General features: G+C 44.9%; 2 protein-coding genes across 5 annotated transcripts in view; one reads left to right on the top strand and one right to left on the bottom strand.

The window, feature by feature from the left end:
• On the bottom strand, nt 1–26,722 carry ZDBF2 (zinc finger DBF-type containing 2). 2 transcript variants are annotated; one of them, XM_028702269.2, is made up of 7 exons: nt 26,430–26,722; nt 18,861–18,967; nt 18,146–18,197; nt 17,929–17,980; nt 14,675–14,774; nt 12,946–13,073; nt 1–7,697 (listed from the first exon to the last, which is right to left on the bottom strand). In XM_028702269.2, exons 3-7 carry the CDS (start codon nt 18,195–18,197, stop codon nt 4,958–4,960), a joined length of 3,072 nt encoding a protein of 1,023 aa, XP_028558102.2. In that variant the 5' UTR covers nt 18,861–18,967; nt 26,430–26,722; the 3' UTR covers nt 1–4,957. The 2 variants fall into 2 exon arrangements, with proteins under 2 accessions (XP_028558102.2, XP_028558111.2); XM_028702278.2 differs by lacking the exon at nt 26,430–26,722 and adding an exon at nt 19,057–19,519.
• The window catches only part of CMKLR2 (chemerin chemokine-like receptor 2), a 66,148-nt gene continuing 51,809 nt past the window's right edge, over nt 13,483–27,821 (top strand). For all 3 annotated transcript variants that reach the window (XM_028702253.2, XM_028702204.2, XM_077918346.1), the window contains exon 1: nt 13,483–13,566. The gene's annotated coding sequence lies outside the window, so the exon portion shown is untranslated. The remainder of the gene's footprint in view (nt 13,567–27,821) is intronic.

The raw sequence follows: 27,821 nt of genomic DNA, 5'->3' as shown, positions 1-27,821 counted from the left end.
CACAATACCAACTTTGATCTTTATTTTATTCAAAGAAAAATGATTTTTCTTCCAGATTTTGTGAAAGAAATGAACAAGAACAGTAAACTATTACAAGTAAAGGAGAAATAATAACCTTTGATTCTGCATATGCTTGCTTGCTTATCAGTGAGACAAATGTATGACTTGAAGCAAACCAACTTTTCATATAAAATGTGAAGTTCAGCTTACCCTACGAATCAGGTACTTTTAAATATCCAGCCTATCTTTTATCAATTAGCGTTCAAAAGTTAGCAATCATATTACAGTCTGGAACAATTAGTTGTTTAGACGGTCCTGTTTATTGGAGCAGTGGAATAAAAGGACTCCTAATGATCCCATAAAGTTGCTTTTAATTAAGTGTGAAATTGAAGATCCTGAAAGTAAGGTTTTATCCTTCTTCTCTGTCTCATTGTTATAGGTGATTGCAGTCAAAGACTGAATTCGGCAACCCCAATAATCTCTAGGAAGTACCCCATTGAGCACATGTTGAAATATGGGAAACTAAACAAGTTTCACAGCCCGGGACCCTCAACCCAAAATATATTTCGCTATCTTCATTTAAAAGTTTGGTACCAAAGTACCTGAGTTGGAAATGCTAAACATCTACATATATGTGCACAGGTGGGTTCTCTTGCAATAAACAGAAATCCCAAGCAGGAAAGAATTGAGCTCCAACTCCTGTGCTCAGTACAGTGAAATTTAGCTACAACTGGCAATACTGCGAATGTACTTTGTTCAAGAAATCTTCTGCACCAAAATTCAGAATAAAGGTTTAACCTACCCACACACACACAAAAAAAGTCTTAACACTTTTAATGGTGAACACGAGAAGCAAATTTGGACAAAAGAAATGAAAGGGGGGTAATAAAACAAGGAAGGTTAGTAGTACATTAAAACATCACTGGAGAGGAAGAGGGAACCTTTATTGTAAATGTTGGAGGAAGCAGGGATTTCTCAACTCTCATAAAGAACATTTGTTTTTCAACATGATTGTGGGTGCTGGGGTGGGGAGCTGGTTGTATCCAGAGATCTGCAGTAATTGCATATTAAATCTGCCCGAAAGATCTCTTGCTGCAACTCTGATAGCACAGCATGAGAATCATGACATTACTGCCACAAATATGGACTTTTACCTCTCTGGATCCGCCATCTACTGCACTTATTTTGGAAGTGTACCAGTATTTCTATTATCCCTGAAGGTTTTATTTTGCTCCCACATTTGTCTTGGTGGCAAGTGACCTGAAACATTCAAGGTTCTCTCTGCAGACTTGAGTACAAAGAGATCACCTGACAAGATTTTGCTACCGTAGCCTCTTCCCAACTAAATGACACATAGCATAGGGGAACGTTTACTGTCAAGACAGCGAAATCTGGAAAGCCATTACGGCCAGGGTGGGTCTTGGATCTAGTGGCAGTGCTTCGGGGAAGCGGGTTTTTCACGCATAATAATTCTGCCCAAACTTCCTAGGGATTCCTCTTAAAACCTTGATTCTGACATTTAACACAATTTCTCAGGAAGCGGTGATAAAATATTCATCACACACACGTTTCCTTAGCAGCTTCCCTCCCCGTTTCAAAAACGTTGCTCATTTAATTTTTATGGCCAATATACAAAGGGAAGCTTTTGCATGCCCACTAGGACTCCTGAGCCAGCTGTCCTCCATTTTCATCTCACAGCACTCGCTCCAAGGTCTCCAAAAGCTGCTGCCAGCGGAAAGACCTGCAGTCTCATGATACATTGCCTGATCTTCTGTGACTCAGGTCCAGAGATGTAGGGTCTGGCAGAATTGGCATTGGGTTGGGTTGGGAAAGGGAACGGCACCTGGGAAGGGAAGGGAAGTGTCTGGTGGACGAGCCAGGTGGACCTGTGACAGGTGTGGGATGGGGAGAGCGATGTCATAAGCCAAGAAGAAAACAGCTTGCGTTTTTTATCCAGAGCTTTCAACCTGAGATTTTTCTCCTGGCAAACCTAAGGAGCTGCGTAAAACTTTCACATCTCGAAACCTGAAACCTGGCAGTCCTCATCAGAACTTGAACTGAAAACTGGGCTCACCTTTAGAACTGAAAATAGGTATATCCAAGAGAAAATGCTTAGCCAGCATGTCTTTGGATTCTGAGCGATCTATTCAAATTGTTGAGTTTGCTCTACTCCATGTGCCTAGGCTGGAGAATAATAAGTTAAACACATACACATAAAATCCACTTAATGGATAAAATGAATCCATAACCAAAATGTCATGGTCACCCCAACTTTCATGTACATCAAGCATACATAGAGATATTTTAACAGACATGGGGGAGGCATATACACATGTAAGAACCATAGATGTTTTTAAACATTGAACAGCTTTCCCGAGACTTACACTCTAAGCCCTTTACCTTACAAAAAATAAGATGTTAATCTTCATTCTGTTTTTAAAGAAAAAATATATCGTTACTGGAAAAAATTCCTTAAATATAGCCATTTTCTTTTTTAAAAAAATTGCTCTGGTTGAAGACCCTATTTACAAAGGAAAGTCATGCAAATATTCAAAAGTTTTAGAAGTTAGATAAACTCTGCCCAGTGCATCTTGCTTGAGGTTGTGAGGAAAAATGAGTGTCGTAGAAGAGCACAACTTACGAATATGTGGAACTCTTCAGTGATAGTCAAAATCAACCCAATGCACTAAAAACAAAAAGTTAATAAAATGTTATGAACAAACAGAACTATGTATACCTGTATTCATACATCATTTTGTTTTTTTTAAAAAACCAAATTGGCACATTAGGTAGAAAGGACACTCTTATCAATAAAACTAGGCTAACTTGAAATTTGTAAGTGATAACCGTAAAACTTGGTTTAACACATAAACTTGACTTTGAAAAAGAAACCTTTGCATTATAAGCTTTTTTTATTTATAAAGTAACTTTGTTATAAAAATTATCAGTGAAAGAACTTCTGTTTTAAAAATTACTTTTCTGTTAGTCAGAATTATCAAATGACTGAGGCACTAATACTGAACAGGGTGCTGTACTTCACATGGAAACAATGTCCTAACAGCCAGGGGTGTCAAAGACAGCGTCAACATTCAGTCTCATGTCAATTCCCGCTTGGAAAGTCTCTTCCCAGAAAACAGACTTATCGACTAAAACAAATCCAGGTGGGTCATATGTAGAGAAGTGAAGCTAATCTAAAAAAATGTTTTGCATAACCACAATAGCCTAAGAGCAGCATTCAATGCCATGTGAGGCTTTGACTTCCTCTCCACCTCCCAAGCAACACACACACAAACACAACCCTGCTCTGGAATATCCACCAACCTTCTGGGACAAATTTCTGCAGCACACCTGAGCAGATCTGGGGGGAATCTGTTTCATCAATTCTGTCTGTCCCACAGGTGGAAGGACACTACTGGATTTAACTCTCTATCTCCAGGGATATGCACTTAAAAAAAAAAAAAAGAAAGATTTTAAATGAAATAAAAGCCAAACAGAAATCCCTGTCTATTATTTTCTTAGGCAAACCTACGTTTCTTCCTCAACCGATATCTGTAGATCTGTTTGGACTTAAAATGCGAAGTAGCATCTTTCAGAACTTTTGTCTGCGGCAGCTTTATTTTAATTCATTCCCAATATTTTCACAACTATGCTGTGGGGTGACAGAGAAACCAGGCATAAGGGATCTATTCCATGCTAAAATCCCTGTGTAGTTTTAATTTCAATGAGGGGACAGAAATATTGCTGGTGTGCAGCATTCTGGATGAACGGTTCTGTGTGGCCCTGGGAAGCCGTAGATTAATCTGCTTTCAAAGGGGTAGAGTTGGGGAGGGGGTGGGAACAGCACGAATGAGTGCACATCAGCAGAGATAAAACCAACACAATGGGGTGGGTGGGTTAGAGAGTAATTTCGCAAACCTTCTACTTAGTCTTATACTTCTTCCCATAATTTACAGTGTAATCCCATGCATGCTTACTCAGAAACAAGTCCCGTTGTGTTCAGTGGGAATTACCCCGAGGAAAGTGCGCTTAGTCCAGGACAGCAAATCCTATATGCATACTTACCTGAGAAGAAGCCCCACTGAAAACAACGGGAATTTACTTTGGAGTATGCAGGTCCTACTGTGACAGTCTCACTGATTTTTCCCCCTGTGTTATATGGCTTGTCACAGATTACACTGAAATACAATTCCGTTTAATTTTTTGATCATAGCTCTTGGGCTTGGATCCAAAGACCATGCATTACAAGCTGAAGGCACTTCTGCTAACGTCGTGAGGGTGTCCAATTTCCCAACTGCAGTTCCCCCCCCCCCCAAACTGACTCCAGATGTTTGGGGATCCTCCAGAGCAGCAGGATGCCTGTGTAGAGCTGTAGACAAGGAAGGGGGGAGGACCGGTGATCCTCGCGCACACATGCAAGGGATGTCTTCTGCTCAAGGGACGCAAGCCATTGTGGAGTAAAGTTTTGGTGGGTTTCTCGTCAGCTAGGCATGAAAAGCTGAGTCTTATGTACAAGGCAAATGTATTCACTTCCGAAACTTAGTGCACTACATTCCCTTCAGGTAGAATAATGTACAACTCAAGTTCAATATTTCTCTGCTGTGGCAAAGATGCAAGGGAGCCTATTAAACAGGGCCTTTTAGTGCTTTCAAACAAACAAATACACATTATTATTATTTTTTGTAACTTTTACATAATAGAACAGTGCAATGTGCAGCATGCCACCAGAGTAGCAACGTGAACAGTTTGTAGGTATGTTGGCTTGTTGTCGGACCTTGAACTTGTTCAGTTTCTAGCTCTGGCGCAGCAAAAGGTTTCTGAAAAGCCCTCCCACTTTCCACCTCTTCGGCCTGTTCTTGAGTGCCTCTTAGTAGGGAAAATCAACATCCATGTCGGTGTGGTTTGGGGAACACTTCACAGTGCAAAGCAGATTCTTGCCTCCAGTAACTTCCTTTATTTTTTACTTTGGAAGAAGCCCTTGAGTGGTTCCCTGCCTCTCTTCAGAAATGTCCACGCCCACAATGGCTGCGTCATTCAAAAGTGTCCCCTTGGGTTTGCTTGTCACCTTTAACTTTTTAGCATCAAGCTTTTCTTTCTTAAGGTGCTTTGCTACAGTAGCTTTCTTTGTTTGATGCCTGGAAATGGACAAGCCAGAGGATTTTGCAGCACAATAAATCTTTCTCATCCTCCCCTCCCTTGCCTGAGTTGTAGTCCTGGGTGGCTGCTTCCTGATCCCTCTCCGAATGAGGCAACGCCTTACAATGGCTAGTCCTGCAGCTTTTTTGGAAAACCCTGGCTCTCGACTACTGTCCTTCCTCCTCTGCCTATTGAAGGGAGTTAACCTAAAGTCACCGTCCCGCTGGGATCGGTGGGAGTTCAGTGGTGAAAGAACTAGGTGCTTATAGGATTTCTCTGAACTGCTACATACCAGACACTCAGACTTCTCCGGGGAAACAGAAGAGTCATCCGTCTTATGACTTGAATTCTTATCTTTCTCCTTAACTGGATCCAACGCGAGAGGTGTTGACGAACCATTGAAATCTGGCGAATTGAAGGACTTTGGTGCTATGCATTCATACTGCGCATCGGCTCGCTTCTTCCCGTTTGCATCAAGGCTGAGACTCCTGAATAGCTGCCGGACATGTGAAGCCTTCTTTGCCTTTCCCCCAGCGACACTTCTGGGAGGAGTTTTTAAAACTCGGTTCGTCAGTGGGTCATAATACTTAATAGAAGTCTGTTTGTATTTGTACCTTATGGAGTCCTTACTATCTGTGGAGTTGTAGCATCTTCTCCTTTTGGGAATGTCTTCAGCGTTGCTCCAAGACAATTTCATCTCTGGACAGGAAAGAACATAGACTGTGGTTTGGGGCTGTAAAGGGTTCAGAATTTTGGTGTAAGACTCAGGAAGCTTGAGGGCACAGAGTCTAGTTTTCATGGTGGGTGTCTTCTCATTTTCTGACCATACAAAGTAACCTTTCGGATCTGGCTGCTCATGGTCCCTTCTAATGGTTTTGTGTTTCACTATGGGATAGTTCAGCAAGCTAGTTTGTGTGCCACGGCTAACCTTGACTACTTGGCATCTTGAGGCAAGGCGCCAAGTCCTTTTTTGAGGCTTCTTTACTGTTTCTGGAATGTGTTGTGTTTCTGAGGCAGCAGGAGAGTTGTTGAAGTCAGAGTCAAATTCCGGAAGGCCTTTATCCGACACAGCCTCCAATTCCTCCGCTGCAATTGCACTGATTTTCCTTTCTTCTTCTTCCTTCTTCTTCCTTGTTGTTGCACCATTAGCCAAGGACTTGGAATTAAAGTGGCAGCGGAAGCGACCTTCCCTGAAATCCCGCACAAGGGCTTCAATTTTCATATCATCTTCGTACATGATCTGGGACCACGTCTTTCCTACAAAGGAAGGAGGCACATGGGGCAAAGCTGGGAGAACTGGTTCTTGATGATGAATGGACACATCTGGTTCTGCTTCTGGTTCTGTTGTCTGCTGCACAGAGTTATTTTGAAGAATGGAACTGAGCTGGGAGCCATACTTCTCATCTTGTAAATTTACTTGAACCTCTTTGAGCAATTCTAGATTTTTAACAGCTGCCTTAGGCAGGTGTCCTCCTGACTGAGCATTTGCATCACAATCAAAGCTTACATCGGATCCATGAACACTGTTGTGGTCCAGAAGCGACAGGATATTTACGCATGGGTCCGTCTCTTCGTCTATGAGAGGCGACTCTTTGGGAGAAGTTTCACAGCAGTGTCTCAGAATGACTTTGTCAATGATTTCATCTACAGAAGTTTCCGCGCTTCCGCTCAGCTGGTTTTCTTCCCCCCCTGAAAACTGGGGAACTGCTTGAAAACTCAGCGAGTTACCGGTACCCACAGGGTTGCTGGTGTCCCTGAGACAGAAGTCAGCGATCTGAGTTTCATCCTGAGCCTGTAAGCCACCTTGTTTTAAAAAAACCTGACCTGAGATTAAAGAGTTGCCTTGATTACACACAGGACTCTCTTGTGAATGGGAAACAGTTCTTGGGGGAGACTGCAAAACGGGGCTCAAATTTGGAATCGGTAATCCATCTTGTGAATGTGAAACAGTTCTTTGGGGAAACTGCAAAACGGGGCTCAAATTTGGAATCGATAATCCATCTTGTGAATGTGAAACAGTTCTTGGGGGAGACTGCAAAACGGGGCTCAAATTTGGAATCAGTAATCCATCTTGATCGCATATGCTCTGCTTGGTTTGCTCGCACCTGTTCTGTGAAGCCAAATCTGGTATTGCTGAATGCCTCACATTTTTTGCAAGTGTTGGAGGGGGTGGTGAGTGGCTAATGGATGATGGGCAGGGTAAGGGGTTCACTGCTGCAAGTGGGGTTTTATGGCTACTACTTTCAGTCGGAATTCCATCTGCTGCAACATGATTTCTTGTACTGCTAGAGATGTCTATAGTTTGCTGCGAAGTTCCTTGGCTGTGCACTTTCCCCCTTTCTTCTAGCGTATGGAGAAGTGTGACTGGCCCAGGAGCCTCCTTCAGTTCCTCGTGTGACCTCTGGGAAGTGAAGCAGCCTGACTCTGCAGTCAATGCACTGTTGGTGCTCGGTTCTTCTCCCTTGATAATGGCACTTTCCTTCTCCAGCACTTCCACCGGCAAAAGAGCCTCATTCCTGGGAAGAGGTTGGGAGCTGACGATAGGTATGTCGTCGTGAGTCGGTCTGGGGAAGGGAGAAGAAAACTCACGTAAACGTTGTAAATACACTTAACACAAAACTGGGGTTTGCAGCTATGGGATTAAGAGCCCCAAGAGTTAATAAAACAGGAACTACTCTTATAGTAGTCACCTCCAGGCTTGACTACTGTAATTCGCTCTACACGGGGCTGCCCTTGAAACTCCAGCGGGCGCAGAATGCAGCAGCGAGGCTCCTCACAGGGTCTCTGCCATGGGAGCATATTCACCCAGTGCTTTTCAAGCTGCACTGGCTCCCGGTGGAGTACAGGGTCAGATTTAAGGTGCTGGCTTTGACCTTTAAAGCCCTTCACGGCCTAGGACCCTCGTACCTACGGGACCGCCTCTCCTGGTATGCCCCACGGAGAGCCTCAAGGTCCATAAATAGCAACACCCTAGAGGTCCTGGGCCCTAAGGAAGTTAGATTAGCTTCAACCAGAGCCAGGGCCTTTTCAACTCTGGCTCCGGCGTTGTGGAATGCTCTGCCTCATGAGACCAGGGCCCTGCAGGATCTGATTTCTTTCCGCAGGGCCTGTAAGACAGAGTTGTTCCGCCTGGCCTTTGGCTTGGAGCCGATTTGATTCCCTCCCGCTCTTTCTTTTTTCTTTTCCTTTCTCCTCTTGCGATGAGGCTACATTTTAATATTTTAATGTTTCAATATTTTAATGTTGTATTTTAATTTTGTTTTTAAGTTGTATTCATTCAACTTGATTTTATTATTGCTTGTTAGCCACCCTGAGCCCGGCCTTGACTGGGGAGGGCGGGGGTATAAATAAAAACTATTATTAAAATTATTATTATTATTATCAGTACAATCAGAACTTCAGCTGCAAGTCAAATTGGGCCACCAACAAAAACACTCCTTAATAACTGCCCCATAACTTACAGGTTTGAACTCTGAATTTCATGGACGGTAATGTTTTATTTAAAGCCCATTAATGTTACTGTACTGTTAATGGTCAGGGGTACCTCTACCTTTTAATGTAACTGTATAATGGTGAGGGAAGGGAGGAAAGCGCTGAGATTCTGCTGCATAGGAAAAACTGCAGCACTGTTCCCAGAACTACTACTAGCGCCAAGACTCTCTGCCACAATGATTAACACTCTTCTGAGCTACTGGAGCGCTGGGGAAGGATTTGTTAGGACAATAAAAATAAAAGAAAGAATATGAGCCTTTGTTATAGCAGACACTCTTTGAGGCAGGAAAACTTAATGTAATAATGCAGCTAATGGCTGCCTATGAGGACCAGAGCACAGAAGCAATGCATACACATCTTTACATTGTAGAATTAGAAATGCTACTTTGATAGGTTTCAATTTAAAGAAAGACAGATTTTTTAAAGTGTATCAACAAGAATATAAATAAGCTATACCCAGTATCAGTTTATACACAGACATGAACTGCATTAGACACCTAAGACAGCACGAATTTCTATTCTGAATAATCTTCCTGTCACAAAAACATGAATATTCCTGTATTGTGTGTATCTTATTGTACAGCCACTGGTTAGGATCCTAATTCTCTTATTCCATGAACAAAAGGAGCTTCTGTTTACAGAATGAAAAATTAGGATCCAAGCCACTGTGTCTGTAAAACCCGCATAAACTTAATCCACAGCTGTGTAGGTGAATTCTTCTCACCCCTTGTCCTTGCCCTTTCTGTAAACTAACCCGGAGTGTTCTTGTCATTGCAGCCAATATTCGCAATGATATGGGCTAATTTTTTAAGGAGATTCTCAACTGATTACTAACCGTACCCCCATTCAGTGACTAGGTACACAGGTCCATGGTTGCATTCAAATGTCAAAAGATCTGAGAGGGGAAATCCTACTTAAACAAAGGGTTGATATTTTCCTTCATACCGAACAGTTTACCTGAATAAAGGCCAGATGTTTCTGACCACGGACGCAGGCAGTTAACCATCAGTGTTACTTTGCACTAATGGTTGAGCAAAGGTTCGTCTTTGCACTAATTATGCTCTCGTGTGCATTTTATATGTCTAAGTTTATATTCAGATTGCCCTGAAAGAAGCTTTTACAGCAGCTTCCTTGTCCCCATACTGTTCTAATACAGTGGTGCCCCGCAAGACGAATGCCTCGCAAGACGGAAAACCCGCTAGACGAAAGGGTTTTCCGTTTTTGAGTTGCTTCGCAAGACGATTTTCCCTATGGGCTTGCTTCGCAAGACGAAACGTCTTGCTAGTCTTGCAATTTTTTTCTCGCTCCCCCCCCCCTTTTTCTAACCCGCTAATAGCCTTTTAGCAGCTAAGCTGCTAAGCCTTTAATAGCACTAATCCGCTAAGCCGCTAATAGGGTTGCTTCGCAAGATGACAAAACCGCTAGACGAAGAGAATCGCGGAACGGATTCGTTTCGTCTTGCGAGGCACCACTGTACTAGCTAGAATCAAAATAGCTTTGCAAGATGCTGAAATTCCATTAAAATCAACACAGCAAAGGGGAGATGTGTTAACAATTCAAACGCCTCTCAAGCAGAAAAATGAACAAAGGCAAAACAAAACGCATTCCTACGAGTGTGTGGGAGCACTCATAGCAGCCACTAACCATCTAAGTGGAATGAAAGGTTTCGATGCATGGCAGCTGCTCAGAATTGCGTTCTGGCAGAAAAGCTGGTTTTGTCCTGGACTTTTTGACGCTTTGTATCTTTTAATTTCAAGTCTTTGATAAACCATATCAGTGAATGAAATACTAGCTTCTCAACAGACACCAAAGAACACTCCTTATGTTCTGGTAGCATCCTGCAGTCTAAGAACTGATGCGCTGTCTTTTCAGAAAGGAAACAGCAGCAGCATGAAACAGCAGTCTTCAGAAATATCCTCCCTGCCATCAACACGGCACATAACATAAAAGTATGATGGATGAAACACCAAGGAATAGAACCTTCTACGCTAACTTTTATAAATAATATATCAGGTACCAGAGCAAAATACTATTTTGGTCTGCACTCATTAGAACGACCTATTCCCTGGCTCGTGGCTGCCACATGTGAGTGATGTGATTATAGCTAACCCAGAATAGTCAGGTGTTTATTTCACTCCAGGAGTTTATTATTAAGAAGTTCCAATGGTGACCTCACAGCTGATGCCCAGATGGGATTTTGCTCTTGACATACTTTGAAAATCAAACGGAAAGAAGGAAAACGAAAGCACCAGATCCCAGGGCTGGGTCCATTACTGTAGCTCTGCTGGGGCAAGAGACTTCACTGTGCACAACAGAAATTCCTCTTCCTTTCCTGCACCCTACATGCTGCCCCCCCCTTCCTGCCCCCTTCCTGCTGCATCCTGCCCCATCAGAACCAGCTCTGATGGGGTTGGAAGACCCTCACTGGATATAGCCCGCTGTTTTCAATACAGCATCCCTCAAAAAGATGGGATAGCTTTGTTTGGGCTCATAGCTGTCAACTTACAGATTTGAAAATAAGGGACCAGCAGCTTCTAAAATAAGGGTTCAGCAGCCAAAATAAGGGATTTTGCTATTGTAAAGTCACATACATTGGTAGGATTGACAGATGCTGTCAATCCGGCATGAGGCGGTTGCAGCGCCGCTGCGGCCGCTGAAGCGCCGCCCTTCTGCATCCCTCCCCATCCCCTCTTCTTCCTCCTCCCTCAGGCCAGCTCCTCAGCTGCCACCACTGCTGCCGCCTCCGGGCTCGCGGGCGAGAGTCTCTCTCCCTCCCCCCCCTCAGGCGGGGAAGGGCCGATGGAACTCCTCGCGCCAGGACGACGGCGCCAGCGCGCGGTCTCTCTTGTGGCGGACCCCGAGCCGCTGCTTCCCTCCCGAGACGGGCGAGCATGAAACGCGGGAAATTTAAGGGACATCATCAATAAGGGACAGCAGCGGGACACAGCGCTGGGATAAGGGAGTTTCCCGCCAAATAAGGGACGGTTGACAGCTATGTTTGGGCTCCGCTTCAGGGCCTGCACAGCTGGTTCCCTACTGTGCTAAACGCTGCCCACGAGGCACATTTTGTGCCAGCTGCTTGACGGGGAATCCTGATAGGACTCAGCAGAGAACCTGGGTTTGGGGCTCAGGATCCCCACTCAGGCCCCAGGCAGAAAAGACAGATACAAATAAGACAGAGAGACCTATGCATTTCCTTCACTTTTCTGGATGTCTGTTGCAGCTCCATTTATACTGGTGAAATTACACGAACAAACGGGGACGAGCTGCAGTGAGCCTCAGGTTTGTGCAGTTCCCCCACCCAGTTAAGTAAATGCCTTCGTAATTATGGTTCCAAGCCAGTTTGTTTCAAACAAATCACAGGTAACATGAAAAAAAATGTGGTTAATCAAAAGCAGGTGCCAATGCTTCCAGACTTCTTCTCCTTAACCACACAGGAGGAGGAGATGGGAGACCAAGGCTCACCGCAGCTTGTTCCAGCTTGTATTACACTCAACTATGGTTTAGTGTGATGCCAAACTGCAGCCATTGTGCACTTCCCTCACACACCCATAATTCATTTTTGCATTCTCATCAATTCATCAAAAATGGCAGAGCCTAGTCCACAGCAGACAGAATAAATTTTCACAATTCAGTTTTCCAAAACAGAATCAGGATTAATATTCGGTCCCTCGTCACTTCTCACAGCAAAATTCCTACATTATACCTTTGCTGGCCTTGATCTGGACATTCAGCTCTCTCTGCCAAGATATTCCTTCCAGGTATCATTTGAAATAACACCATCCAGAGAAACTGAAAGACCCCAGAAAATATATGCGGGGATCTGGAGCCAAATTTGCACAAAACATCTCTTTGAGTAGAATTCAATCTCATGCTATTACAACCATTCTGTCTGTGCAAACATTGCACCCTACCAGACAGAATGTTCCCCCTGCCCTGTGCTGTTCTGAAGGGTTCTTCTGACTCCCCCTAAGTCAAATTGGGGGGTAGGGTGGAGGGAGGAGAGGGGAAAGCCCTTTTGCACAAATGCTTCCGTGGATGTGGTTTGTTGCATGACTGTATCATGCGACGATTGCAAAACCATAGAATCGTGCTGATTTATTCTACCAATTAAATTTAAAAGCTCTGTAATTAGTGCAGATATATGAAACAACCCATTAAGCCAAATACATGTTTTGTATGAAGCGAGGGTCTCCAGGTAAAGTTCCCTCTCCAGAGGGCCAAACCTGCTGCAAATTCCATAATTTAAGAAGTTTAACACACTACCTTGCATATATATTATAAAAGTTAGACAAGCCAACAAAAACCTGGGTATTTTACCTGTTATCATGGTATCTATAGGGATGGTGCCGCAAAACATCTTGCAGGAAACGCTCCATCAGGCTAGTTGTGCCCGTACGATTCCTGCAGTAAGTGGCAAAGTGCCTGTGCTGGGTACTGTACACGTGCTGAACGAGGGAAGAAGACGACGCTTTATATTAATCGGCTATCAAAACTTAACAACTGTTTTCATTACAATACACAAGATCAAGGGTAACTCCCAAAAAGATGGACAGAAAAAGAATGCCAGTTGAACACGTGTGATAAAGATGCCAGAGAGATACCCACCTCTCCTTTCCTCCTCCCAACCAAATACTAGAACATGGGTTGGCAAACTAAGGCCCACAGGCCAGATCAGACCCAATTGCCTTCTGGATCCGGCCCATGGACAGTCCGGGAATCGCCGTGTGGATCCCCCTCTCTCTCACACGGCAGTGGCGCCGCCTCCTGGCTTCTCCCTGCCCTGCCTAGAGGAGGAAGGGGGTTGGGCTTTGTTGGTGCCACAGCAGCAGCAGCGCTCGAGCGGCCGCCATTTTAAGCAGCCCCTCTCCAGAGCCCTTTCGTAGGCCGCTCATCGTCCTTCCACCGCCGCCACCAGCCCCTGCCGCTCGCAAGACACAGGTAAGCAGCCACCGGGGCTCGTGATGCTCTTGTATAATCCCCCCCCCCAATATAGTCCGCCCCCCCCACAAGGTCTGAGGGACAGTGGACCGGCCCCCTGCTGAAAAAGTTTGCTGACCCCTGCACTAGAAGCAAAGAACCTGGGTGGGAAAGGCAGCTGCAGCAGAGGATGGGGGACAAAAGAAAGAGACTGCACATAACTGGGGGAAACAAGGGTGAGGTGTGGGAGTGGTCAAAATTAAGGAGTAAGAAATGGTAATAGAAAGACAGTTGAATGGGCAGTGGAGAAGCAGCAGGAGGGGGTTCTGCATCTCTGCCCTTTAGGCCAATGGAATTTCCCTCCTAAGGTTTAAGGAAGTTAAGACATTGTATTTAACCTCTCTACCCCCAGCTTCCAAGGCACAGGTTTTCCTTGCCTAAATGTTCTACTAGCCACATGAGCATCTTCTTCCATGGTATCCTGTACAGTGGAATGCAACTTCTCTCAACAGCTCAAGCCCAGCCCAAGAATTGTAATGATAGCAGTGAGAAATACAGTGGTACCTCGGGTTACATATGCTTCAGGTTACAGACTCTGCTAACCCTGAAATAGTACCTCAGGTTAAGAACTTTGCTTCAGGATGAGAACAGAAATCATGTGGCGGCGGCGTGGCGGCAGCCCCCATTAGCTAAATTGATGCTTCAGGTTAAGAACAGTTTCAGGTTAAGAACGGACCTCCGGAACGAATTAAGTACGTAACCAGAGGTACCATTGTAGGCGATAGCGCTAAGGAAGATGAAGAAAAGTGAGACTTGATGGACAGAGGGGCTGTTCTCTACACCTAATGCACATATTGAACTCTACTCTTATTCACAAACACGCTTTTCTTAAGTTGCAGTGAATGTGGGAGTGAGCCACCGTTTACAGATCTATTACCTAAAAAAATATTTTAGTGCAAACCCCTTCAAGCTGAAGATTAAAAATGAAACTGGCTGTGTCAAACAATGTTCCCATCCTTTATTTTTAAACTTTTAGATCCAATCGAGTAAAACTAACAGCTGATCAAGCCCTTTGACAGATAATGGAAAACTAAGGTTCCCATAATGGCAATTGGAGTTAAGTCCTTACCTGTTCAAGATTACTGTAGTGTACATGGCAACAGTTGCAATAGCCTTGCCTGTTCTGTACGACAGGTACTCCAGGCCCAGCCAGCTCTGGTGCTTGCGAGCTTAAAATGAGAAATAGAAATTTTCATATAACCAGCTGTTTTCAGAGGGAGAGAGAAGTTATCGACTCCTACCCTGATGAGGGCTGCTATTAAAACAACGTTCATGTTACTTTTTCCACACTCAGTCAAAATGAACCACACATAAGTAAAATTCAGTATGGCCTCACCTCTACGTATATAAAATTTTCTGACCCAAGAAATATTCATCCCTATATTAAAGGTAAAGGTACCCCTGCCCGTACGGGCCAGTCTTGCCAGACTCTGGGGTTGTGCGCCCATCTCACTCAAGAGGCCGGGGGCCAGCGCTGTCCGGAGACACTTCCGGGTCACGTGGCCAGCGTGACATCGCTGCTCTGGCGAGCCAGAGCCGCACACGGAAACGCCGTTTACCTTCCCGCTAGTAAGCGGTCCCTATTTATCTACTTGCACTTAAGGGTGCTTTCGAACTGCTAGGTTGGCAGGCGCTGGGACCGAGCAACGGGAGCGCACCCCGCCGCGGGGATTCGAACCGCCAACCTTTCGATCGGCAAGCCCTAGGCACTGAGGCTTTTACCCACAGCGCCACCCGCGTCCCATATCCCTATATTAGATGAGTGAAAAAGTAATGGTTCAGAATCATTACACTTTTGAAATGGTTAAAAGATGTTATTGGATTGAACAAGCATTCCTAAACCTCATTTCGACCACGGGGGGAGGTAGAAAGCACTTAGCATTTTTTACCAACGACTCTGTAGAACGTACACATTTTTCAGATTGTTATGAACCGGTAACATATCGAGATGCATTACAGCTACGCTACATTATTCATATACAGCACTTGTCAAGGATTTCAGAGACCCAAAGAGATGGGCTCTTAAAATTAATTCACAAAAATCATTTATCAATGCTGATCAACATCACAGGCCATTAAGACGCTTCCAGCTAAGAAGATTGTTAATGAAAGTAGCTTAAGCTAATCCTGCATTATTTCCTAGGATAGAAGTGTCAAGAAAGTAGATTTGAATCAGAACTGTAACAAATGCAGAACAGCGAAATTTCAGTCAGGGAGCGGGGAAGCTTCCAAGCACTGCGAGCAAGTCAACCGGAATGGGAGAAAGGCTTCAAGAACAATTCACTGTTGACTGCATACATCATCCATTTTTTTGCGGGCTGCAAAAGCAGTCATGGAATATGCAAAAGCAGTCATGGAATATGCAAAAGCAGTCATGGAATATGCATGCAAACAAAAATAATTCTATCAAATACAGTATTTTTCGCTCTATAAGACGCACATTTTCCCCTCCAAAAATTAAGGGGAAATGTGTGTGCGTCTTATGGAACGAATGCAGGCTCCTTGGCTTCAGCGATAGCAACGCGAAGCCTCCGAAGCGCAGTAGGAGCGCTCCCGCCACGCTCCGGAGGCTTTGGGTTGCCTTCAGTGAAGCCTGGAGAGCGAGAGGGGTCAGTGCGCACCAACCCCTCTCGCTCTCCAGGCTTCAAAGATAGCCGCCTGAAGCCTCTGGAGCGTGGCAGGAGTTCCAGTTGCGCTCCGGAGGCTTCGGGTTCCTTTGGCTGAAGGGTAGTTGCCCCTTCAGCTAAGCGGGAGGAGAAATGGAAGGGGCTCCGTTTCTCCTGCCGCTTCGCTGAAGGGGCGCTGCGCAGAGAGGGGGAGATTTTTTTTTCTTGTTCTCCCCCTCTAAAACAAGGTGCGTCCTATGGTTGGGTGCGTCCTATAGAGCGAAAAATACGGTAATTTTTTTCCATTCTGCTCCCTATTTCCACTGCTATATTTTAAACAGTGCTGTCTCCCTCAGTCTCCCCATACTCCAAATGCATTACTATAAAATACAGACAGAACCTGCAACAAAATATTGCAGTGTGGAGTGCTCCTGTACAGTATTCCAGCGAGGCAGCCAGACATACCTTCTTCCATGACACTCCATCCCATTCCCCTCTCCCACCCAGTTTTCTGCTTTTATTTCTCCCCCCCCCCATAACAGTCAGTCACCATTCCATGGCCTCTGAGCATCCAAGTCAAATGGGGCTGTTTCAAGGATTACCGTATTTTTCGCTCTATGAGACGCACCAGACCACAAGACACACCTAGTTTTTGGAGGAGGAAAACAAGGGGAAAAAATATTCTGAATCTCAGAAGCCAGAACAGCAAGAGGGATCGCTGTGCAGTGAAAGCAGCAATCCCTCTCGCTGTTCTGGCTTCTGGGATAGCTGCGCAGCCTGCATTCGCTTCATAAGACGCACACACATTTCCCCTTACTTTTTAGGAGGGGGAAAAGTGAGTCTTATAGAGCAAAAAATACGGTAATTACAGTGGTACCTCTGGATACGAACGGGATCCGTTCCAGAGCTCCGTTCACATCCTGAAGTAAGCGTAAGATGAGTCTCCGCATGTTGCGTTTCACCGCTTCCACGCATGCACGTGATATCATTTTGAGCGTCTGCACATGCGGCAAACCCCGGAAGTAACACACTCCATTACTTCTGGGTCGCCGTGGAGCGCAACCCAAAAATATTCGTCCCGAAGCTACTTCAACCCGAGGTATGACTGTTCAGTCATACCTCAGGTTAAATATGCTTCAGGTTGAGCGTTTTCAGGTTACGCTCTACGGCGACCCGGAAGTAACGGAACGCATTACTTTTGGATTTTGCTGCTCGCGCACACGCTCAAAATGACGTCATGCGCATGTGCAGCGAATCGCGACCCATGCACACGCAGACCCAGGTTGTGTTCGCTTCAGGATGCGAAAGGGGCTCCGGAATGGATCCCGTTCGCATCCAGAGGTACCACTGTCTTTTTTCTTATCAGATCCTGGATAAGAAATCTGAGCATTAACTCAATAGAACAGAGTGTAAGAAGAGTGCTGGATCAGGCCAGTGACCCACCTAGTCCAGCATCCTCAGAGTGGTCAACCATATGTCGGTGGGTGACACTGACCACAAATGGGAAGTTCTAGTTAATGTATATAGCAGGCATAGGCAAACTCAGCCCCCCAGATGTTTTGGGACTACAACTCCCACCATCCCTAGCTAACGGGACTAGTGGTCAGGGATGATGGGAGTTGTAGTCCCAAAACATCTGGAGGGCCAAGTTTGCCTATGCCTGGTATAAAGTATAAAGAATACAGCTTCAATGTAATTCCACGTTCATCTTACTCACCTGCTACCTCTCTCCGGTTGCAAGGAGCCTTCATTACCTCTTCTTTCTATATCTGTAAGAAGGAGGGTGGGGAAAAGATAATCTATAGAAAGGGAAATCGGCCAACAAATATCCCTCCTCCCCAAGTTTCATTAACTGTCAATGCAGTAAAGATACATTTCAAGCAGATGCTAATGATTTGATTATGTGGGTTTCCCCCATTAAATAAGAGTCTTACCTTGTGCTGAAGCAGCAGAGGCTTCATCGGCTTGTTTATTTCGATCAAACATCTGTAAAATAAAATCGATGCAGAGAAAAGCTGAGCACGCACAAAGGCACTTCCAAGATGTTTGCTCAGTAAAACATTGCCATATCAAGAACACTGCTGCAGATTAACTTTAAAATTGCCTCCAACGTTATTTTAAAAAATTAAAATGAATTGCATTTTTAAGTTAGAAAATGAGCTTACTCTCTTCCTCACTCTATTTTTGTTAAGACTCTTAAGACCTTTGCTGCCATGACATATTACTGCTTTCATAAGGATTAGATCTTGGAAGGCAAGGAAACCAAACAGTAAACCGATAGGCCATGCACACATCTAAATAAGGTATTTATAGGCTTAACTAAATTACAAACTGAGACATGAGTTGAGATTATAGCCTGTCAAAGATGGTTATGGGATCACTATAGGACTGAATCTATCATTGGTTCTTATTTTAAAATGGCAGCAAACCCTATTAAAAGGCACTAAGATTGTCTCTAGTGGGAATGGCCAAAAATCCATTCTTGATCGCCTTTGCAGGCACTACCCCCAAATCAGTACTGGGCCTAGACTATCCTAGAGTCTAGATGGAAGGTAATACCAAATTTCAGTTATACAAGGATGACCTGAAGTATTCCAATCTTTCTGTGATAAACGTAACTAAAATCACCATGCACTTGTGAATATTTACCCTTCTTGCTGTCCTTCACATCCACTTGAAGAGCAGGATTCAAACACTATCTCTCACGTAAAAAGTTGTTTGCTGAGTAGGATTCGTCTTTCATTGTCATTGACAGCCTGTAAAAAAAAAACAACAACATTTTTTTTAAAAAAAAATGAAGCTGAAGATAGTTCATAAAGTTATAAAGCTGTTGAGAAATCGCTACCTTCCCTGTTGTCGTCAGAGGGTAAAGAGCATCAAGATTAAGTTGCAACAAGGAGCATCAAAACAAAACATTTGGATACAATGCAACTTTTATAATGTAAAAACTGCAATGACTTTGCTAGAACAGTTTTAACAGGAAAAATCCCAGTGGAAGAGACTGTTGGGTGGGAGTTAGGAAGTGAGGAATGTAAACATAAACTCGTTTTTGTCTGGTTGAATGAGAAATGCAAAATGGAATCTGACCCGGAAGGACTGTGGCTGGACTTACGGATCTGATCTACCAAAATTAAGAGAAAGCCAAGCAGTTTTATAGAGAAGAATGTTGGGGATGACTGGAATGTAAGGACTTGCTGTGGATTCGGGTGGAATGTCGGGGGCAGTGATGCTAAGTTAGAAAGTAATAAGGAAGATTCCCAACATGCTAACAACCGTTGAGAGGGAGGTTCCAAAGGGGATGCAATAACTTGCAACTAGATCTTTGCACCCGGAACGAAGGGGGAGGAAAAAGAGTTTTGATTAAAGATGGCTTTTAAAAGTAAAATTATATGAAAACAGTAAAGTAAAAGATTGAGACGAACTTTTTTAAGAGTGCAGCTCTTTTTTTGAGGTTTAATCAACGGAAGAAAGATTATAATAATGATTATCAGGTTGTGTAATAGAGAAGATCTCTTTGTAGGAAAGGGCGGGCATTAAAAACACCATGGAACGACCGGTGGGAATTCAACCTCTAAGGATATATTAAATTGGAAATTAATCTGTATTTTTTAAAATTGTTAATCTGAGATTTGTTAAATTTGTTGATATGTTTTTTTTTAAGACTTAATAAAAATTTATTGACAAAAAAATGAAGGAGCACATGTATTCTGTAAGGGAAATCACAACTTTAAAACTAAATGAATTTGAAAGCATCAACTTTTAACTTCTCAAAACATATCAAAGACTGGATTTATTGATATATATTCTGTATCCCAGAATTAATGTAACAGTTTATCATCTTGCCACTTGAACCACTGAAGTTTTTTTTAATGGGTCAAAGTCAAAGCAGTTTAAGTGCTAACAGTATCTCAGAAAAGTAAGATAAATACCATCATTTCTACTGTACAGCAAACAGAGGTTACAGAGTAATGAGCCCAACTGGAAAGGAAGGTTTTGATCTATAAAGCCTTAAATGGCTCACGACCGCAACACCTCAACAACCACCTCTCCTCATATGAACCAAATTGAACCCTGTGATCATCATCTGAGGGCCTTCTTTGTGTGCCTCCTCCATGAGAGGTCTGGAGGGAGGCAACATGAGAACGGGCCTTCTCTGCAGTGGCTCCATGTTTGTGGAATGCTCTCCCCAAGGAGACTCGCCTGGCACCACCATCATTATATATCTTTGGGCGCCAGGCAAAAACTTTCCTCTAGAACCAGGTATTTGACCTTTAAGTATCTGTGGCCTTTTAGAAGCGGGTGGAATGCTTTTAATGTATTTATTTTCCCTCTTGGTTTTCATGTATCACTGTGGGGGGTGTCTGGCTGGCTGTTTGGGTTGCCCTTGGCAATATAACGCAACTAACAAATTAATTAATTAATTGAATCCGGGTCCCTTTTGACAACCATCAGATTATAAGACTTTTCTTTTAGTTGTCTAAAGCATATTCAATGCTCAGCGTTGCTATGGATGTAGTCAGATTCCACAATTCTAAGGTCTTCATCCCTCTCACCCTGTTTATTTTTTTTGCTTACGCTGTGAAGAAACATAAACATAGACTGCATGGTGTCTACCATCTGGACGCTACCTATCAATCCTGTGCTTCAATCCTATGCACACTCCCTTGGAAAGTAATCCCCACTGAATTCAGCAAGGCCCACTTCCAAGTAAATATTAATAGGCTTGGGCTGCAAATGAGACAAGTATCGTTAATTGCATGGTCTCATGTGGTCAATAAAAAACAAACCCAAAAAACCTGATGATGCTAGAGCACGAGGCACCCTTCCAGCTAAATTCCAGCTCATATTGAATGTGAGATAAATCACACCACAGGTATTATGGGGTACAAAATATTGGCAGACAAGAAACACACTCACCAAAACATGGCAAAATTATTCATGTTTATATCAAATTGTAATTAATTGGATGAGGTTCAGTTTACACTCCCACAAAAAAGGGGAAAAGTCACCAGTTAAGCTACAGAAAAAAGAATGACTCAATTAGACTATCATTTGCTTTCTTTATTAGTCTCACTGTATCATTCTTTGTACGAGCAAAACAAAAACTCGGGGGCAACTTTCCAGACAGTTACTCCTTCAACAATAAACTGACCTGTGAACTTAATTCTAAAAGCTATAAACTGTTGCTCAAACGGTCAAACCAATTACTTCTGCTCTCAGCCAGCGTTAGAAACTCAGATATACAAGCTAAGCACCAAAATGCTCCTTAAACCAGGGTTACAGTCACCAAAACAATGCCTAGTTGCCATTTTTGGAGCAGATGCTTCAAAAGTGGTATTTTTCAAGACGTTTTAGTTCTTGAAATTCATTCTCCTTGTGCAGATAAAATACAGTCAAACCTCTTCTTATGTCCACCTCGGCTCGCATCCATTTCGCCTCACGTCTGCGGCAAACCCGGAAGTAACCGGCGGGTTTGCATGCGCAGGAGCGGCGATTGCCATTGCGCATGTGCAGAAGCGGGTGATAGCCGCTCGCGCACAACGGCGCCTCTCCCAGCGACCCGTTTCGACTTCCAGACAGGCCTCCGGAACTGATTGTGGTCGTGAGTAGAGTATCCACTGTATAATGGATAGAATTCTACAGGATGTGTTGCTAGTGCGTGCACACAATCAAGATCCAAGGATTCCCAGGCATGCACCTCCAGATGGTGGAGATGTCAGGTGCCACCCTGGCATCTTCATTTGGTTGCAAGTGGCTGAAAGCCAGGTGCAAAATGTGCCTGGTGAATTTCAAACACAGCTCTCAGCATGTATAAAATTGGAAAGCGGGGGCTGAACATTACAAGCAAAAGGGACCTACCTCCCCAAGCTAATACCTGAACTCCCACCTCCAGATTCTGAAACCCAGTTCACCGGAAAGAAATATGCCTAGAAGGGGAGAATAGTGGGGGCAAGTCACAGGAGCACAGACAGTTCAGCTCCTCTTACCCATATCCCCCTTTTGCTTTCAAAAACAATCCACACTCTTTCTGTATACATTATTGGGGCAGCCTTGAATTTAAGCAAACAGGCCTGCTACAGTCACTCATTGTTCCTTACCCACTGCCAGCAACATAATCTGGTTTCACAGTATGAAGATGATAGCTGCCAGAAAGCATATTGGTGATATTCCTATATCACTCAAATCAGCCAAGTGCTTCTGCAACACCAGTCCAACCATGAGGTTTGATAACAGTTGAAAACACATACATCTTAATAGAGTAGGTCAGAGTGTTGCTTTCACAAAATACATATTGGATGCCTACATCCATTGCAGCAGCTGGGCATTTTTTTCCAGGGAACAAGAGGTTTCAGACAGGAGTAATAATAATAATAATAATAATAATAATAATAATAATAATAATAATAATATTTTATTTATATCCCGCCCTCCCCAGCCGAAGCCAGGCTCAGAGTGGCTAACAACAGTAAAAATAACAGTTTACATAAAATCATAATCAATTAACTGGAATACATTCTAAAATCAATTCATTCTAAAATCAGTTCAGAGTCAAATTAATGGCAACTATTGGGCTAGAGTTTTATGAGGATTACTGAAGGAGGGGGTCAGACTGTGCCCTGGCCAAAGGCCTGCTGGAACAGCTCTGTCTTGCAGGCCCTGCGGAAAGATGTCAAGTCCCGCAGGGCTCTAGTCTCTTGTGACAGAACGTTCCACCAGATCGGGGCCACAGCCGAAAAAGCCCTGGCTCTGGTTGAGGCCAGCCTAGCCTCCCTTTGGCCAGGGATCTCCAAGATGTTTTTATTAGAAGACCGTAAGGTCCTCCCCGGGACATACTGTACCAGGAGAGGTGGTCCCGTAGGTACGAGGGTCTTAGGCCGTATAAGGCTTTAAAGGTCAAAACCAGCACCTTAAACCTGACCCTGTACTCCACCGGGAGCCAGTGCAGCTGGTAAAGCACTGGATGAATGTGATCCTGCGGCAAGGACCCCGTAAGGAGCCTTGCCGCGGCATTCTGCACCCACTGGAGTTTCTGGATCAGTCTCAAGGGCAGCTCCACGTAGATTTGAGTTACAATAATCAAGTCAGGAGGTGACCGTCACATGGATCACAGTGGCTAGGTCAGGGCAAGAGAGGTAAGGAGCCAACTGCTTGATTTGGCGGAGATGAAAAAATGCCGCCTTTGTTATAGCTGCAATCTGTGCCTCCATGGAAAGGGAGGCGTTGAAGATTACACCCAAACTCTTAACAGACGGTGCTGGCACTAATTGCGCCCCCGCAAGAGATGGGAGTTGCCCTCCCAATCGCATATCGTCCCGACCCAGCCAAAGGACCTCTGTCTTTGAAGGATTTAATTTCAACTGGCTCCCACATAACCATCCCTCCACAGCTTCCAGACATCTGATCTGTGTGTCTGGGGCCAAGTCAGGATGGCCGTCCATCAACAGATAGAGTTGGGTGTCATCAGCATATTGATGGCAGCCCAAACCAAAACTCCGGACAAGCTGGGTGAGGGGGCGCATAAAGATGTTGAAAAGCATTGGGGAGAGTATCGCACCCTGCGGCACTCCACACACCAAGGAGTGGCGCAACGACAGTTCCCCCCCAAGCGCCACCCTCTGTCCCTGACCAGAACAGACCCATACAACTTGTTGACTCACTACGCCAAATGCATCTCAGTCGTATCCGTATTGTAATCATTCCTTCCAACTCTTCCCTCCAATATCAATCTCGGATGGTCAAGTGCCTGACAGCTAGAAAGTCAAAATGGGACACCTGACATAAAGGATGGTTCCTACAGATCCAGGGCGCTCCTCAGATGTGTGTTAGTATATTATTTAAACCCCACAAAAAGGACCAGAGAAGGACCTTACAAAATACAGTATTGAGGGCTTCAGTTTGTCTGCTTTTTTTAATAAGGAAAATGGTGGAGAAAAAGGATCAGCTTCTGTGTTCTCAAAGGTGGGATTAAGATGGGGAAGATTTAATGCCATGAGGTTAAAAAACTCCCTTCGCCAGGTTTCATGAAAAAATACTTCCCATTGTGCTTTTACCAGAAACTGCCCCTCCCCATGTAGCAGTATAGCTTTCTGCTCATATGGCTTGGGGCTCACAGCCAGTAGCTAAGCCTGGAATCTGCAACATGGCATACAGTGGTCATGCCTATCCCAATTTAAAGGGGGGGGGGGAATCAGGGGGTCCTTTTTTACTTCAGGTGGTGCCCTTGACTGTTTCTCAATTTTCCTTATGTCTGAAAAGAATGGGAGCCCCTGACTTAACTGTATACTCTTAAGACAGGCAGGGAAGTAAAAAAGTTACTCAAAGATCACGTCTAAAAACTGGAGACACATTGAAGAATTTTGTTGCAGAATCCCCACTTGTATATGTAATACAGTATATTTTTGAGTTGCCTTCCTTTTCTGCACTAGAATATGCCACACAGAGACTCTTTGCTACTGAGCAAAACCTGTGAAATATATTTCATAAAAACAAAAAATATATTTTTCTAGCACCAGGCTGAGATGCATCTTTCTTCACTGTCCTCCTGCCCATATTAGTCTCTTATGCTAAAAGCTGTATCAACTTCTACACAAACTTCACAACTGAACAATGAAAAAGAACAGCTAGTTTGGGCAAACTATGGTGACAGCTAGAGATAGTGTCTGGGTGCTTCACGCAAGCTGTTTCTCCACACAAAACACACAGTCCCACAGGCTTCCTTCCCTTTGGAGGGTTGTGCATAACATTTGCAACACACTAATGCACAAGGGAGAATGTGGTATTGTTTTCTTTAGGCCTCCCAGGGCACTCAGCCTGTGTGTCCCACTTCACCCTGAAGGCTGGAGCTCAGTAACAGAATGACCCTACCATGGAAAGACAGACAGACAAAATGATCCTCCAGTGGAAGGAAGGAATGATCCTCCAGTGCAGTGGTTCCAAACTGTCAACTGTCCGGGACATTCCATTTTGCACCTCGTGCTCTCACACAGAAGCGCAGCCATGCATCATGGTTTTGTGCTGTGACATGGAGGGTATGGTGGCATCTTTCACATAACAAAAACTACCACAGATATCACAACATTTTCAAAATACCCATAGCTTGGCTTTTGAAAAACAGAGGGTCTGCAGTACTTAGCTAACTGGGAACCACTGTTCCAGTGGAAGGATAGAATGATCTTCTAGTGAAAGGAAGAAAGGAAAAGAATGATCCTCCAGTGAAAGGATAGAAGGAACTCCAGCCTTCAGTTGAGGGAAGGATAGAATGAGCTGCAGAAGGAAAGGAGCAACTTCCATTGTAAGGAAGGAAGGAAGGAAATAACCGACGATTTTCCAGTGGAAAGAAAGAAATACAGCGGTACCTCTGGTTACGTACTTAATTCGTTCTGGAGGTCCGTTCTTAACCTGAAACTGTTCTTAACCTGAAGCCCCACTTTAGCTAATGGGGCCTCCTGCTGCCGCCGCGCCGCCAGACCATGATTTCTGTTCTCATCCTGAAGCAAAGTTCTTAACCCGAGGTACTATTTCTGGGTTAGCGGAGTCTGTAACCTGAAGCATATGTAACCTGAAGCGTATGTAACCTGAGGTACCACTGTACTCCAGTGGAAGTTAAGAATGATCCTCCAGTAGAATTAAGGCTAGGGAAGGAAGACCATATTTCCTACAACATGGGACACTAGCCAGTCAGGGCCAAGGCTGGTTAGCCCGATTGCTTTATGTGCTTTATATATATATAGAAATCATTTTATTTTGAGCTGGGTGGCGGGGAGCACATGGCCACGTGAGCCTCCCCCTCCACTCGCGGCATGAAGCAGGGCAGCCTCGCCACTTCTGGGCCGGATCCAGGCCCGTCGCGCAAAAGCCTCGCGCGGCTTCTCCTCCTCCGCAGCAGCGGGACCCCTCCTCAGAGGGGAGGCGCACCCAAGCGGGGTGCCGCGACTCCCGCGCAGCTGTTAAGAGGACGCCCGGCGGGTTTCCCCCCCACCCCACCCCCGGTTGGTCTCTTGAAAGAACCATGAAGGGGGGAATTTTTGAAGAATAAAAGTTAAAAAAGAGCAAACGGGGGTTCGGTTGAAGGCGCGCTCCGGAAGCAGCCAGGAGGCCCCGCCTCCCCCTGCGCGCGCGCGCGCGGGGATTAAAACCGCGGCCTGCGCGTAATCTGCGCGCCCTTCCTTCCACGCCGCCTTCGGCTCCCTCCCCTTCCCCGCCGCCTCATCTGCCCACCTTCTTTCCGGGGTTCCTTCCTCGCCTCCGTCGCGACTTTCCTTTTTTCCCCTCCCCCTCCCCCACTCCGCTAAGAACTGGGTCAAAGGGCGCGGCCGCCGCTTCCTCTTCCGGGTTACCACAGAAAGTGAGGGAGGGGAGGCCCTGGCTTAGGGTGTTTCCTAGAGAGGCCTGGCGGAGGCTGAGGGAAGCGTGAAGGGAGGGAAACGCGTTCCACGTCCCCGGCTGGTGATGGGGCGGCCGGGAGCGCGCATTGCAGAGTCGGCCGGGGCCGGCGCAAACGGTAGGGCGGGAGTGCGCGTGCGCGCCAGTTCCCTCCGTCAGACCAGGATGACGACGTCGGTGACGTCCACGACGCACGACCACGCCTCCTGAGCCTTTGGCGCGATTGGTCGTCCGGCCAGAAAGGCGGGAATTAGCGGCCAGAGGCGTCGCGCGAGGTCTTCGCTGAGGGAGGGGCAAAGGACCGTTTTTACCTCAGGCCTCGGAGAAGCCGTTAATGGCGGGCGCCTGGGGAGCAGTTGCTCTACCCCTGTGTGAACCATAAACCTCAGATCCCCACCTTTCATTAAAAAAACACAAGTTTTTCACATTTGTAGACCCTGAAGGGCAAAAAGGTTTCAGCATTTGTCAAACATGAGAGAGGGAGTTTTTAGCCTTTGCAGAACATGAGAGGAAATCTAACAAGGACTATATTACTGGGTGTTTCGTGAGCGTGAGGAATTAGTCCCGCTCCCGCCTTTTTTCTTTGCCTCTCCTACCATCATCAATAAACTCGTTTTATTTGTGTGCTAGCTTTCCTTGGTGGCTTAACAACGTGAGGTTTACTGTAGTAGCCTGTAAGGAAAGGGTTATCTCTGGCCTCTTGACCATGCATTATTCCCTGTTCTTAAGGAAGGAGTTGGTCAGCACATTTCTGCAATCCCAAATAGCCACCGCAAATTATATACCCCTGTCGCCATAATACTCTCCTTTTAAGATGCCAAATCCTGGACTAAAGTGGAGTGGGTTTTTTCTTTTGCACAAGGCTGTCTCAGGCATGATTTCCCTCATTGCCAGTGTCTGTGAATGAGGTGCTAGCAAAGTTTGTGACCCCTGTCATCCCAAAGAGCTGTAAAATTCAGCTATAAATCAGAATTGAAACATAAGGCAACCACCATGATTCGTGTTTCCGCTCTTACAAGTCCTAATTATCGAATGGAATTTTGACCAAGTGAGGTTTATCTTATTTGTGTAGGCAAACAGCAGATTCAAAACCTGCTTTTTCTATAACACCCCCCGACATATCTTAACATTCCTTTAAGAAACCTTCAAATGCTTTAAAAATAACATTCCATGTTCTTGAGAACACAAGCAGATAGTGGCGACAAGAGATTTAAGTTCTAGGCCTAA

Source organism: Podarcis muralis, chromosome 1 (genome assembly GCF_964188315.1).
Source record: "Podarcis muralis chromosome 1, rPodMur119.hap1.1, whole genome shotgun sequence".
Lineage (NCBI taxonomy): Eukaryota > Metazoa > Chordata > Lepidosauria > Squamata > Lacertidae > Podarcis > Podarcis muralis.
Note: the sequence above shows the minus strand (reverse complement) of the source record. Positions and strands in the feature narration are given on the sequence as shown.